Here is a 15,479-nt window from a genome sequence, read left to right as displayed (position 1 = left end):
TGCATATAGTAGTTATGTTACCAAATAAACAGGTTGTCAGCCTTTAAAATGGATAGTTCACCAAAAATGTTAATTCAGTCATTATTTACTCACCCTCATGTTAATCCAAAACTTAGTTTTTTCCTTCTGTTGAGCATAAAAGAGGTTATTGTAAAGAATGTGGTTTCACAATCAGAACTTGTATATTGAATGTATATTGTATCTTTTGTTATGGACATCAAAGACTTCTCATTCCATTGTGCCTCAAATTAATCTTTCACAGCTAGTCATATTAGGCAGATGCAAACATGAACAGGTACATGCAAGACTCGATACTTTAAATACGTTCACTTGCAAATGGTAAACATGATTTGTGTTGACAACTGTGTGGTTTGTGCAGGAAATGTATATCTAGTGAGAGCATGAAACCATTAAAATTCAATTTTGTACGCTAATTTTGGCATTGTACTGGGTCGCCGCTTGATGTCCAATAAAAAATCTGGGTCTTGAAGCGAAACCAGTTCAGACTCTGTTTAACATTTGTCACATACATAAATTCATTCCTCAGAATACTGCAGATTCCCCACAATCAGCAGAGAACAAGGCAAAGATTAGCAGAGATTCTGTGTAGGACTAGATGAAGCATAGCTTATCTACAATAAAAAGGAAGAGATATGAAGAAAGAAGTGGAACAGGGTTATGAGAATAGAAAGATGGAAACAACGCTGCTCATTTTTTATTTACCATCAAATGTATTCCAAATGTGGAACAATGTTTCCGCATGGCTTACTGCCCTGAACCACCAACACAGAGGCAGACATGCTTTGGGTCATACATAATTGCATCTGTACCGTTTGAGTGGAGAAAGACGGCAAAAAGAGGGGACGTGCATGCCTCACAGATGGTGGGAGATCCCTGCTGGGTGCCTGTCAATGTCTGGACGTGACTCATTGCACTTGCTGCCCTCTGCTCTGTGATAGTCCACTTGTGTCTGTGCGGCTGACGTCTTGCTCATTCTGCACCACAGGAGTTCATGAGTGACAAGGACCAGGGCCAAGCCAGACTTAGTGCTGTCCTGACGTATGGAGAGCAGCTTAGTAGCATAATGGCTGCCGACAGAGTGGAGGCCATCAGGACCAAAGCAAACGTAGCCAAAGATGACTGGAAGAGCCTGGTGGATAGCTTAAAGCGAAGAGAGATGGCCTTGCAGGTAGAGATGAGTGAATTTTTTATTTTTTTTACGTCTATGCATATTACTATTTATTTTTTGTATACAAAATTTTAAATAATTAAAAAAATGTTAATATTCTATTCACTTTACATAAAAAATACTATATCACTAGTGTTTATCACTGTATCCATCCATATGTGACACAAGCTTTTTTAAATAAAAACATCTTTGCACATTACTATTTAATTTATTTAATTTATTTATTTATTTATTGTTTTTTATATATATATTATCCTGTTTACATAGTGTTTAAAACTGTATCCATCCATGTGTGCAAGCTTTTCTAATAAAAATATCTTTGTATATTACTATTTTATTTTATTATTTTATTTTAATATAATCCTGTTTACATAGTGTTTAACACTGTATCCATCCATGTGTGCAAGCCTTTTTAATAAAAATATCTTTGCATATTACTGTTTTATTTTATTTGATCCTTTTCACTGTACATCAAAAACATTACATGGCTAGTGTTTAACACTGTATTCTAACAGGCATGAGACTGTCTCTACACATTTTTTTTTAATAAGTAAAAACCACATACAGCCTGAGGTACATGTGTGATGTGAATTTGTGCTCTCAGGTCTTGCAGTCTCAGATGCAGGACTTTGAAGCAAGTGTGGAGCCTCTGCAAGACTGGCTGAACAGGACAGAGATCAGTGTACAGGAGAGCAGCGCTCGCCTCCATGACCTACCTGCCAAGAGACTAGAGCTCTCCAAACTTCAGGTACACCCAGTTAGTCTTCTTGAATTCATAAGTATTCATTAGAGCTTTGCTCTACTCGAATGACTTCAATCACTACTATTGAGATTCCAGTCCTCACTTACTGTACCTTGAAAATCCGTGTAATGTATAATTCATTGACAGGAGAACATTTGATTTATGATCAATAGATTATGCATTAAACATTTGGACAGTATAAAAAATTTTCATGTCTTTTTAACACTACTAGCTACTTGAACATGTAATTAAATGATCAGAAGAAATCAGCTAACTGTATCAGTGTATTTTGCTGTACTTAAGCTCAATTAAATTAGCTAAACAGAAGTAGGATCTGCTGGAGATAATGAAATAAACCCTGTCTGTCAACTATGGTTCTGCTGAGTCGAGCTTTTAGCCACTTTTGAGGATTAGGCTGACATGCAATAAATTTTTCGCTCTACAAATGCACTCAAAGAACAAAACCTCAATATACAACCTGATAATAATATGAACGTAGAATAGAGGTTGAAAAGATAAACATTTCTATTTTTGCCTTATCCCAAGATCTTTCATCTCTATTTTTGTATTGCTTTGTCGCCTGCTGGGTGCTTTTGTCTGCTCTGTTGGCAATTACATTTCCAACAGTGTATCTGTACAGTGTGTAGAGGTCCTCTGAGTGATTATCCATCCCCTCCCTTCTCCCCTTCCCCTGCTTTTACCCACTTTCCCTCTTAATCCCTTTATCCCCAGAGTGCACCCAACATGATAGACTCTATTATCATGAACTGTGTCTACCTAACTGACAATTTCACAGTCTGTTTTTTTTCTATCTAAAGAAAAGAAGCAAGAAATTTGCTTATGGTGGTCTTTTGTTCCCTGGTTTTTTAAGTGTTTAGTAAAAGTTGTTTTGGTGCTTGGAGAATGTGACCTGTCCATCTCATTGGAAGTGTCCAAAAGCTCATGTTTGTGTTTAGTGTGGTGTTTCATAACTTTCATTGCATGACCATTCATCTGTAAGGAACCTAGCTATATGAAATATTAATAATCAATAATAACTTATGATTAATTATGAATATTTGGGTCAGTTAATTGGATTAACTTTACTTGGCTAAATCAATATTACAATCAATTAATCAGTTCGTCCAACGAACTCTTTTGATTATTAATTTATTCTAAGAAAAGGGTATCTTCCCTGGCCACAGAAGAATAATTATTTCTTAACATGTACAGTGTTTTGAGCATGTAGCAAGAACAAACCGTAAAGGGACTTCGTATTGCAAGCGAATCAGAACCAAATACATAAAGTGCATACGTTTTATTAACTAAATAATAAACATAAATAAACTAAACACACATATATACAGAAATACAGAAATACAGAAATAGGTTAGTGATAGGACTAAATTGGAAACCGGAAAAAGGGACTATGAGAAGAACCATCAGAATTTCATTTTCACATTTCATTGAATTGAATACTTGCATTTGTAGTGGGAACAATTCTTGAAGTTGTTGAAAATTTAAGTCGTTGATGGTTCCGGCAGTGTCAAGTGGAAGTTGGTTGAGAGTTCTCTTTCTCCAGGAACGCATGGCTGGTTTGTTCAAGGCCTGAGGCCCTGTTGAGGCCACGCCGAGCACCCAGGAGAAGTGAGGAAGTCGGAAGAGTGGGTGATTTGAGTCGTTGTTGGTTGGAGTCTTTGTTCCAAAACTCCTGAGATTGTCCTTGGTTCTTTGTGAGAGAGTCTTCTCTCTCCTGCCTAAGCCCATATCTGGTTGGCCTGCTGGGCCCTGGGGCCCCCGTGGAGGGGGAGGGGGTTTCCCAGTATCACCAGAACAGTGTTGCGGCTGGATGAAAGAACTAAGAGAGGGAGGTCACATGTGGACTGTCTCTAATATAGGCTGGAAAGGATCCACTCCCAAGGGTTGAACTCGACCAATAAGATCGGTGACATGTCTGAGAGGGAAAAGTGGCTCTTAGTTGATTTACGAGTCATTGTCTCAAGCATGGTTGAAACATACCTTCATTAATGCTCAGATAGCTATAACACATCCACACTGCATTCTAGTGGAAGAAGGTGATGTAGATCAAAGTGTGAGTCATTAAATGAGGATTAATTAGGTAGGAGGCATGATAAAGGTGAGATTACATTGATCGTTAGTTGGTGGTATACCAGGGTACATACCATACATAATAGTCACATAATAGTCACAATAGTCATCACAGTTTTATGCATGTTCATTTATAGATCAGTTAGTCTATGATTAATGCAGCAAAGTCTGTTTTAAAGAGGGTTTCTGTGTTCCCATTGTATCTCTCTGTTGTGCATGTGGCCACATTCCTCGGAGGTCGTAAAATCTCCTTATCATGCCCTGTAACATGACACTGTTTCTGCCCTTGTGTTCGTTCATTTGGGCTGTTAGTTTTGGAGTTTCATAAACCAATGTATATAATGAATAATTAGTGTGTGTCTGAGTGGTCCATACCCTACAATCCTTATTCTCCTGTAACCCCTGATTGCACCCCCTCAGACGTTGCTGGAGGAGATGAGCTCCCGAGAGTCTGAACTGGCAGGGCTGAGAGGGCGAGCACATGGGCTCTGGGATGGTCAGGGTGCTGGGAAGAGCTTTGTGCATCGCGTCTGCCAGCTAGCTGCATGCTACCTGGCCCTGAGCAACCTGATTAAGGTAACCTCCTCTACCTGTCTGTTTACCTCATCAGTCTTATGCTTTCTTGTTCATTATTAACACTGATTGTGATTGATAATGAGCTCAATATCAATGGCCTGTTTGGTTCTATTAGTAGATTTACTATATGCTTTAAAGTTTTTATTGTTTATTTAAATCCTAGTTACAAGTCAAGCCAAGACACACGTCATACAATGCAAATTGTTTCAAAGTAGCTTTACAGTAATAAACAGGAAAGTAATAATTAATGATGAAAAAAGCTCTGCTCTAAAAAGACAACAGTGTCATTATTCAGCTTAAGTCAGTTCAGTGTTGATTCAGTTAAAAGTGTAAAGTTCATCAATTATGAAATGAGTTCAATCTAGCTAAAAAGCAGCTCCGGAGAAAAAAGTGATATCATCATCCAGCTCAGTTCAGTTCAGTGCAGTCAACTCAATAATATAACTGTCCGCAACTAAGCAAGCCAAACTCCATCAGGTGACAGAATAAGAAGAGGAAGAGAAAAAAAAACTTTTACATTTCTATTGATATGCTTTGAATTTTGGAGTGGGAGTCATTTGTTGCATTTGTGCATTTCTGTTTTCAGTAATTTGAATTAAATTAAGTTTTGTCTCCTTTCTCTGAGTTTTGTTCGATTGCTTACTTTATAAAAAAGCATGTTGTATACTGATTTACACAACGAAGGATGAATTATACAATGAGGGATGCGTTGATATTAAAATTAGGATCGACACTGATAATAATTTTCATGTTATGGCCAATGATTGATAAATGTCCAATATTCAAATTACATACTATTTTATCTAAATATATTAAAAATAAAATTACAATAAATCTTTTTGAATTCTTCAAGTGAATTTAGGCATCACAATATTATAATCTACCGTATGAAAATGCTATATAAATTTTTAGATTTGCTAAATATTACATTCAACAAGTGCTATTAAATTGTTAGTGTTTTTAAAGATGTGAGCATTAGATGACGGCAAAGGTAATCTAAATGTGGAAACAGAAAACAATTAGCGGCACAATTAAACATCCAGCTAAGAAATCTCTAATATCGGCTGATAACCAATATTGCATGAATGTATTGTGCATTCCTAAATGTACTTATCACCTCATTTGTTCACACCTCCTGCAGGAGAAGGTGTCAAGGGTAGAACGAGTGGTTGGGGAGCATCAGCTATTTTCACAGGGCCTTCAGGAACTTCAGAACTGGGTTTCTGAGTCCCAACAGGTCCTCAAGACCTGCAGATGCCCCACATCTGACAAGAATGTGCTTATATCCAGAATGGGCCAGCTCGAGGTACATTGTCGTTTATTATACATATATTATAGTACAGTTTTGCAGATGCTGCTAATTCTAAAGACAACGTTCTAAGGAATTATGGCTCATATTAGTTTGGATGTTTCATTTGTACATGTTTGGTGGGTAACAGTATTTCTGATTGATTCCAGGCTTTACTGACAGCTTGTCAGGGAAGAGAAATCCAACTGAAGATGCTCATCACCAGAGGAGAATCTGTCCAGAGGAACACATCAGCTGAGGGAGTACCAGTGGTTCGCAAGCAAATTCAGGACCTCAAAGACTCCTGGGAATCACTCTTATCAACATCCATACAGTGCAAAAGGTCCGAGAGCTTTCTCTCCATAAGTCTTGTATATTTATCCTCTGTTATACCTCAAGTCAGTTCTGTTATACCTCAAGTATTTCATGAGGTATTTGCTCTTCAGATATCTGTGTGGAAGTAGTAGATGTCTTGTTTATGTGTTGCATTTACAGCCAGCTGGAAGGTGCCTTGTCACATTGGACCAGTTACCAAGAGGATGTCAGTCAGTTTGAGTGCTGGATGGAGCGTGTCGAAGAGAGCCTTGGAAACTCAGACAAACACTATGCTGAAATGAGGGACAAGACAGCCAATCTAGGCCGTGCCAAGGCAAATTGATACTTTTCATAGGATATATTTAGCTCAGAGAATTATAATACTTAGGCTATATTACAGTATACTATAATAAAATATAATGCTGGATTTATTAATTAGGTAACAGTTGTATATTCTTACAGTTATATCAGAAATTGTAACCTCAAAGTATTAATTGCTTTGTTCTGTTATAGCTTCTCTATGAGGAAGTTCTTAGCCACTCTAGCCCTTTAGAGACCATTGCTACCAAGGGTTCCAACATGACTGAACATACAGCCACTCAACAGGAGATCCAGAAACTCAGTGAGAGATATACAACCGTCAAAGATAAAGCCAAGGTATGAACGTCAAACTGTAGACCGTAGACTAGCGAGTCCATGAAATTGTGGTTATAGCGCAACAGTAAAGTTCTGCAAGTAAAAATCCCATTCATTTTCTATATAGAGAAATTGATTTTTTACAATAACATATAAATCTTTTAAGACAAGAGCTCTGACGTCGCTGAGCAATGATATATGTTTCTGTAGAAGCCATAAAACAGAATGATTTCTGCTTAATTTAAAAACTAAAAGTTTTAATTGCCAAATTCACAGTGAAGTGCTTCATCATCTACTACCCTTAAAAGATCTTTCAACAATCAGATAAGTTGTTGTTACCATGGAAACAGAATTTGAGTCCAAAGAGCTCAGCAGTGACCTCCCACTCGAATGAAGCATTGCAATGCACAAACTATATATGTGAACTATATTATTGTCTCAATTTAGTCCAGATGATGATGATGAAGACGAGTCCAAAATAGTTCCAATGAACAAAATATTTAATAATAAAACAAACTCAGGTAATCCACATTGAATAAGACAAAGTAACAGCGTGCAAACCACGACAGTACCCGACATTGAATTGAACATAAGGAGGAACTTAAATACCAAATGAGAACAAACTAAATGACGAACGGGTGTATTGATGGCATGAGTGTCAATAGTAGCTAATGAGTGGTGGGAAACTACAAAAAAGGGAACAGGACTGTAGAGAAATAAACTAAAAGTACATTAAGATGAAACAGAACACATAGAACGTGACAATTATATATATGAATATTTTCCAATAAAATTTCCAATAACTTTAAAATGTAATTGTTTGAAATTGTACCCTCGTTGTTTCTTATTCACTTATATAATTCACAATATTTCATGATAGTAATTTTCTTCTTAAAGACATTAAGCACACAAGTCTTTTTCCAATTTGCATTTCCTTTTCTTACTCAAATCCAAGTTTGTAACGTGTGATTTTGGATCTAGTTGGTGATGGTCTGTGACTCAAAACCCTTTATTCAATAATTTTTTTAAATTCCAAAGGAGGAAATTAATGGAAAAAATACATCCAGAAACCAAACAGCTAAAAAGGGTTGCACTCTGTTATGCTTCTTTTGGAGTAACTTTTGAAATAATATACTATACTGGTGTTTCAGGCTTCTGTCAGTAAGGCTGAAGAATTGGTTCTTCTCCATCAAGAGTATCAGCGAGGGCTGCACATGTTTGAAGACTGGCTAGAGCAAGAGCAGAGCAGTTTGGCCCTCCTCTCACCCCTAGATGAAGATGTAAATGCTCTGGAGAACACATTAAAAGAACTGCAGGTTATTATTACTGTGATATTTTCTGAATTTAATATTATAGGCAAAAATATTCAGCACTACCTAATCTTTAACTTTCATTCTTTATGTCTTACAACATTACCAGATGCTCCAGTCTCATTTCCCTAAGGGACATAACTTACTCAGTTCAGTCCTTGCCAGTCGGGAAAGAGTCATTCCTTGGGGTGCCCCTCAAATTGAGGATCGGGCCCTGGAAACAGCACAGACAGAATGGCAGGGGTACCAAGACCGCCTTGGGGAGACCAAAGTCCAGGTTGAGCAGGCCCTCACAAGAGTTCAGCAACTAGAAGGTTTATTCCAAAGCTTAGACCAGTGGCTGGTTGACATCGAGCTCAAAGTTAAGGTGAGAAACCACCGTCGATCTGATGTCACTGCAAAGGAGGCCCAGCTACAACACCTGAAGGTACGTTGTATTATAAGTACGCCTGATGAATACAGAAATACTGCACTCTGGCTTCATGTACTGTATACAGTTGACATTTTCTTGTCATTCCCTCTTTTCAGCAGTGGCAGACTGAGGCTGCTCACCGTCAGGCTGAGGTGGAAGGTCTAAGTGCTCTTGCACAGCAAGTCGTAGAGAATGCTCATGTCAGTGGTCGGATCAGTACCAGGGTTACCCAGCTCACTGCTCGCTACCATGCCTTGCTCCTACAGATACAGGCAAGTCACCCTTATATATTAACAATTCTTATGTACTTGATGATTATTATGCAATTATGCAGCATCATGTGAAATCATGTGAAAAAGACAACAGACAGACATGCAGTCTTATGATCTGTCCACCCTATTTCCCATGGATTGATAATATCCCACTAATTATTCCACTGGTTTACACTGGGTACTTTTGTTTCTTTCCCCAAATCCTCTCCCAGTGTTCTTCTTGTTAAACTAAAACTAAAATCTTTTTATCTGGGCATTTAAAAACTATATTTGCTCCCCTTTTCTTCCCTTCTAATAATTAACCTCAGAATTATTGCAATTATTTATTATTATTATTCTTATTCTTATTAATAAAAGGAAACACAATAATACGATAATACTAATAATTGAACCAAAATGAAAAATAAAGTCCAATAATAATAATAATAATTTATTATTATTATTAATAAATTATTGTTTCTAAAATGCAGTAATGGGAAATTTTTATTCGTGCATTCGGTCTCTACAATTATGTTTCTTTTAGTAGAACCTGGCATCATTGGCTCACCTCTCACTTTGCTGTCAGAGCACACTGATGAGTCTAATCTCTCAGCCGTCTAAACATTGGAAGCTATCCAGCCTGGTAAACCAGCTCTGTGACCCTCTGTGATGGCAAAAAAAACAAAAAACTACACGCTGGAAAAATCAATGTCTCGCCCACATTGAGACCTTAGCTTGTAATTAAACAATATTGGATCCAATCTTGCCCATCAATCGGTGATGCTGCTTCTGTGGCAGCAACAGAATTGTTTTTAACACTTGCTGTAACACCTCTCCTTCCTGCCCACTTCTCTCTAACATGCACACACACCCTGGCTGCGACACTGAAGAGAGCGTGTAATTATTCTGTGAGAAACAACAGGCCACCACAAGCACTGCAGTCAAGAGCTATTACATCTCTGCAGATAGGTGTGCGCGCAGCACAGCGCAAAAGCGTTAATTGGTGCCACGTGCATGAGGGATCTGAATGTCAAGAGAAGAATGCGGCAAAATAGCTTAGCCTCAAGCCCCCAGCAGTGAATGTTAGCGAGTGTGCGGCATTAGATCAATCAAAACCCTTCATGCTGATGAGACAGAATTGCAAGCATTCTTGACAATGAGCCTTTTGATTCATCCTTCCGTCATTTAGGAGACCCTCAAACAGCTCCAGGAAGAGATGCAGAACATCACAGAGGCTCAAAATGCCCTCAGGACCTTCTCTGATTGGCTGAGTGCAGCAAGGAAGAATTTTAAAATCGTTACAGAAAGGACAGAAGCTCTCGATCGCATTACAATGGAAAAAAAGATGAAGAGGCTAGAGGTATGGCACACCTACATTCGCATATATATATATATATATATATAATTTTATTTCTGCAAATAAAGATAAACACTTAATATTGAAGGAACACATAAAGCTGTCAACCCTTTTTTTATCCGGTGGTTTAACAGCTATTGATTTGGCCTGATAAATTGCACAGACGCACACCACAGACTAGGACTCTCAGTGGGCTTGGCACAGTTTTGCACTCATATTTGAGATCACAAGAGTCAATCTGTGTGTATGTGTGTGCACATGTACAAGTCTCTTTGTCATCTTAAGGATATGATCAATATGTCTACTACACAAAGCAAAAGAAAGCTTTAGTGCGATCGCACCCTACGTGCGAGCGCACACACACACACACACAGCCACTTCACACACTCCCCCACTGTGATAGCTCAGATGAAGGAGCGGTCTGTCTGTGGAACCTGCTGGCACAGACTGTGTAATTGATGCAATGCCCTTGCAGCTTCAACATCACTTAACACTCTCTTCCTTCTCACACATGTATACATATCTATACAACTAATTCGGTTCGTTTAATCCACGTTGTTATCAATGGAGCAACTCAGACACTAATAGCAAATTGACATGGAGAAACTGTCTGTGTTGTGTACTATGTACACCCACTCCATTAAACGACAGCAGTATAGACGCATGAATTTGTGAATTAACAAACAGCCAATTAAGTGTATGCTTCTTTGACCAGATCATATTTCTTGGCCCAATTATCCTTGCATCCTACATCTCTCTGCATCACTAGCTTCTCATTTCCTTATTTGTGTGTGGAAATCATAATTAAAACACTGGGGCTCCTTTCCCTGTCAGTACCGCAGCAGTAGCTCCAGATCCTGCTGGACAGCCAGGGGCCTCTCATGTACCACTCTTTTTAGAAACAACAGGCTGATATCATATAGAGAAGCTTCCCGATTAAAGGTAAAGGAGTAGGAGGGGTTGAGTGCGGTCGTTGCCGGGGAAACCCTGCTGCGGCAGGCCTATTTAAGGCCTGGGTAATTGGGTCTTCCTCTCATATCTCTGTCTGGGGCCTCACCGGGTCTCCGCACACAGGTGTCAGGAGCCTGACAGGCTTCAAAGTACCCATCAGAAAAGTCCACTTCAGAGGAGCGCTGAAGCTCTACATGAATACAGGGATCAGAAGCTGTCAGGAACAGGAAATACTGTACATGTCTTGGTTGCACACTGGGGAAGGCATAAATATCTTTCCTGTGGCTGATTGAATTATTGATTTTTGTTTGTTTGTTATTGTCGTTCTTTTTTTGTACCATTTCATTTGTTGTTTAAAAGAGTCTCTCATCCCGCAGTCTCTACAGGGGGAGATGGATCAAGGTCACTGCTTGCTTAAAACACTTCGAGAGACAACGGAGCAGGCCGTTTCCTTCTTGGATGACCCTGGAGCATCCAGGCTAGAGAGGGAAGTGCAAACGGGGCGATCACAGCTCGAAGAGCTTATTCTGGGGCTACGGGAGGAGCATGCAACCCTGGAAAGGAGCATTGTGCTCTATAAAGATTTCCAAGAGCGCTACAAGGGCCAAATGCAGTGGCTTAGGGAGACTCGAGCTCTGCTCAGCTCTAATGTTGAACCTAAAGCAGAACTGTACCAGAGAAAAGCCCAGCTGGCCAAGTACAAGGTGAGTGAATTGTTTTACAGTCTTCAACCAATATGAAATGTGTAGTTGTGACTAGCTCCATCAACAAAAGTGATAGTTCCCCCATGTGTCATTTTTAAAATCTACCAGCAGAATTGTCAAAGAATAATGCAGACAGTTTTTAATTTATAATCAGTTTTTATTTATATTTTTTAATATTATATATATATATATATATATATATATATATATATATATATATATTAACACATTTGATTGAAAATATAATTAAAACAGTAATATTATGAAATGTTATTACAATTTAAAATAAATATTCTCTATTTCAATATAATTTAAAATATAATTTATTCCTGTGGTGGCAAAGATGGATTTTCTGCATCATTACTCCAGTTGTCAGTGTCACATGATCCTGCAGTGTATATCTCTATATCTGTATTCAATGTTCTGTTGTGTCCAGGCTGTGGAGCTTTTGTTGGTATCCCGTGATTCTGCCGTGAGCTTTGTGCTAGAGAAAGGAGAAAGTCTGCTGACCCTCCTTCACTCCCCTTCCATCACAGACAACATGACCAGATTACAGGCAGACTACAAGGAGCTGTGTGGCTCAGCTAGGGTGAGCTCATAATGACTACACAAAATCATTTAAATGCAACATAACATGGAACATGCAATGATTTCAGGGCATTAATTTATGACTTGACACGTTTACGTATCAATGCTTGTTTTCAGCAATTTGGAAGGATAACATATATATATATATATATAAAATAATTTTAAACTAAATTGTAAATAAAACAAAATGCTACTAAAATATAAATTTGGAGGATTTAATGTGCTATTTCCTCAAAGATTGCATCCATTAACCCTGCAATCAGTGCTATGAATACTCACTTTCAAATAATTCATCTCATGCTTGCAGCTGTCAGAAGCTCTTTATTGTGCAAGAGGGTTTCCAGCTGTGTGTTTATATAGGTGCTTTAATTTGAGTGCTTACTAATGTCTTGATAATTTCTGATTAAAAATGTATTTCCTTAGACCCATGTTCACAGATTGGAGGGCCAGGTGAAGAAACAGGAAGCTTACCACAAAGATCTACAGGAAATTGAGCGTTGGCTGTTGCAGATGTCCAGCAGGATGGTGACTCCCGGCCCATCATCAAGCGGTGGCTTGGAAGCTGCCACTCAGCAGCTAGCCAGACACAAGGTGACAAATCATAAAGCTTAACAGAAAAGCAAAACCCCTTAAACATCCAATCAGATATCTGCACGTTGTTTACACACATTTGAAATTGTTGTTATAATGTAAAATGAAATCATAACGTCAAGAGTTCCTGCTAATACCGGTGTTTTCAAGAATATTTAATTCTGCTACTTAGATCATCTTTTGTGTTAAATTTATGTCTCATCTCAGGCTATTATGGAGGAGATAGCAGGTTTTGAGGAGCGTTTGGCTACACTAAAGGAAAAGGGAGAGGAGCTGTTGTCCGGCTGCAGTGAGCGCCTCCAGGCACGGCTTCGCCAGCAAATTCAGAACCACCAGCAGGGAGCAAGAGACAGCTACTCTGCCATCTGCAGCACTGCCCAGCGTGTGAGTTTACTTGGCCACACAAAAGTACAAGACCAGCATTGTGCTGATGTTTACTGTGCATTAAGACCTATGACATTATATAAAGACCCACAGTTTCTATAGGTAGGAGTGTAATTATGTGTCTTTTAGTGATGGCCAGTACACTGGTGCAATGGTATTGGCCTGTAAATGTGCCTGCAAACATCAAATAGTTGTTTAAAAGCAACCGGTCATGTCTTGTCAATGATGCAAAAGTCAAAATGGGGTGGAAAAAGGTTAAACAGTTAAAAACTCATTAAATTCAAGAAAATGCCTCTGGCTTGATTGAAAATGACAGCAGAGTTACATTGTTAATTAAAATTTTAAACAAACCATGCAAACAGCATAAAAATTATTTACAAACAAATAATATATATAGTTAGAAAATTCTGCAATTTTTGCAATGATTTCCGTTCATTGTGTTAGTGCCACTGAGTATTGTCCCTCTGCTCACATCAAAATACTGTTCCAGCAGCTAGCTCAAGGATGCCAACTTTCTGCCAGAACCTCTTGATTATTTTAATCCACCCTGCCTGGCTTCCTAGTTGCACAGGACCAACTAAAGTGCTGACAAAATCCTCCTCTCAGTGTACTTGTCTTTTAAATCAGATTAAACAACACTTACCAGGCAGTCAATAAACCAGGGATGTCTGGCAATGAAATGTGCTTGACATTTTGACTTCTGCATGCCAGTGTCATTACAAGTAGACACATCAGGAGGCACTAAGAAATCACTTCTCCATGAAAGCATATCATTAAACCCCACGGCAATGAAAGTGAGCACATACCCCCTTTGCAAATCACCATTTCCCCCCTACTCCAGCTCTTGCAGTATCCCACCAAAAGCTGCCACCTGCTTTCCTCTAAGAACCCTAATCACACACACCCCTAATATGGCAACCACTCTCTGCCATATGACACATTGCCTGCTCAGTCACTCTCTGAGCAAACCGCCCAGTCTATTAATACCTCGGCCCCTTCCCCGTGCCAGTTTTATTTAGCCCATCAAGTTCAATTCCGTCAAAACAAGCCGAGGCATTGATAAAACCCTTCCCTTCTGGTTGGCTAGTTTATACCCCGTACCATTTTGTGCCAACCTTGCCAGAACAATGCCATCCGGTAAATCCTGCCACCTGGCAATCTGGTCAATGAGTCCCATAGTCTGCATGTACTCTGCCAACTCCTGTCATCTGCCAAAGCAAGCCTGTCGTTGCCTGCCCCCTGCGAGGACTTGTGAATTAAGAATGTCAATCAGCGTCAGCTTTTCTGCTCATGGGATTAGGGATGCCAGAGCATTCAACACCTGTCAAATGGACTTTGCTTTATGTTGACCCGATTTAGCATGGTTAACTGTATGCCCCACCCATGTCATTCGCCGTTTTGCTCCTCAAATATGTCAGAGTCGTGCTGTTCCTGTTTTATACAGCTAAGGATTACTTTAAATACCCTTTGATGTCCATAATTTAAATGCTTTGTTATAATTTGGCTCAGTTTTGAACCCTATATGACCCCTATTTATTGTTTAAATTTTAGCCAATTACTTTTGGTCACTAAATATAGTGTGGTTATTTTGAAGCAAAACTCTTCTGACTGTTTGTGCAGGTGTATCAGAGTCTGGATCGGGAACTGCAGAAGCACGTAAGTCTGCGGAATACGTTGCAACAGTGTCAGAGATGGGTTATAAATGTAAAAGAGGAGATACAGCTTCCTGCACATGCACCACTCTGCCTACAGGAGGCGCTAGCACAGGTACAGGTTTTTATGTTGCTTTGTGTATCTACACAAAAGTGGCTTTACTGCACAGTTAAGTTGCAATGAGAAAGCCATGTATAATCAACTCTACCTCATTTGGTTTTGGGGGTCTCTTAAATGTCTCATTAGATGAAGCAGGATCGAACTCTGCAGGAGCAGGCTAGTACCTATTTGCAGCTGGTGTGCTCTACCTGTGATCTTTCTGATGAGAAAGTACGAGAGACGGCTGCTGAAATACAGCAGGTCAAACTTCAGGTGAGTGACTCATATAACTACATTAAAGTTTCTAATGTTCTAACTTCAGATTTTAGTTTTTTCTTCTACTAT

General features: G+C 39.0%; 1 protein-coding gene across 1 annotated transcript in view; it reads left to right on the top strand.

Annotated features, from left to right (window-relative positions):
- syne1a (spectrin repeat containing, nuclear envelope 1a) overlaps positions 1 to 15,479 on the top strand; it is a 119,433-nt gene that overhangs the window by 51,527 nt on the left and 52,427 nt on the right. Inside the window, exons 58-74 of the mRNA XM_077221161.1 lie at positions 1,007 to 1,189; positions 1,794 to 1,937; positions 4,440 to 4,595; positions 5,737 to 5,901; positions 6,054 to 6,226; positions 6,379 to 6,532; positions 6,712 to 6,855; positions 7,986 to 8,150; positions 8,254 to 8,571; positions 8,673 to 8,828; positions 9,997 to 10,167; positions 11,493 to 11,819; positions 12,256 to 12,408; positions 12,831 to 12,998; positions 13,206 to 13,382; positions 15,003 to 15,149; positions 15,282 to 15,407. Coding sequence (XP_077077276.1) covers positions 1,007 to 1,189; positions 1,794 to 1,937; positions 4,440 to 4,595; positions 5,737 to 5,901; positions 6,054 to 6,226; positions 6,379 to 6,532; positions 6,712 to 6,855; positions 7,986 to 8,150; positions 8,254 to 8,571; positions 8,673 to 8,828; positions 9,997 to 10,167; positions 11,493 to 11,819; positions 12,256 to 12,408; positions 12,831 to 12,998; positions 13,206 to 13,382; positions 15,003 to 15,149; positions 15,282 to 15,407 — 3,027 coding nt within the window. The remainder of the gene's footprint in view (positions 1 to 1,006; positions 1,190 to 1,793; positions 1,938 to 4,439; positions 4,596 to 5,736; positions 5,902 to 6,053; positions 6,227 to 6,378; positions 6,533 to 6,711; positions 6,856 to 7,985; positions 8,151 to 8,253; positions 8,572 to 8,672; positions 8,829 to 9,996; positions 10,168 to 11,492; positions 11,820 to 12,255; positions 12,409 to 12,830; positions 12,999 to 13,205; positions 13,383 to 15,002; positions 15,150 to 15,281; positions 15,408 to 15,479) is intronic.

This window comes from Siphateles boraxobius, unplaced genomic scaffold, assembly GCF_051911475.1.
Source record: "Siphateles boraxobius isolate OS27281-9 unplaced genomic scaffold, OSU_SipBor_1 8, whole genome shotgun sequence".
Lineage (NCBI taxonomy): Eukaryota > Metazoa > Chordata > Actinopteri > Cypriniformes > Leuciscidae > Siphateles > Siphateles boraxobius.
The sequence above is the reverse complement of the archived record's forward strand: the minus strand, read 5'-3'. Positions and strand labels throughout refer to the sequence as shown.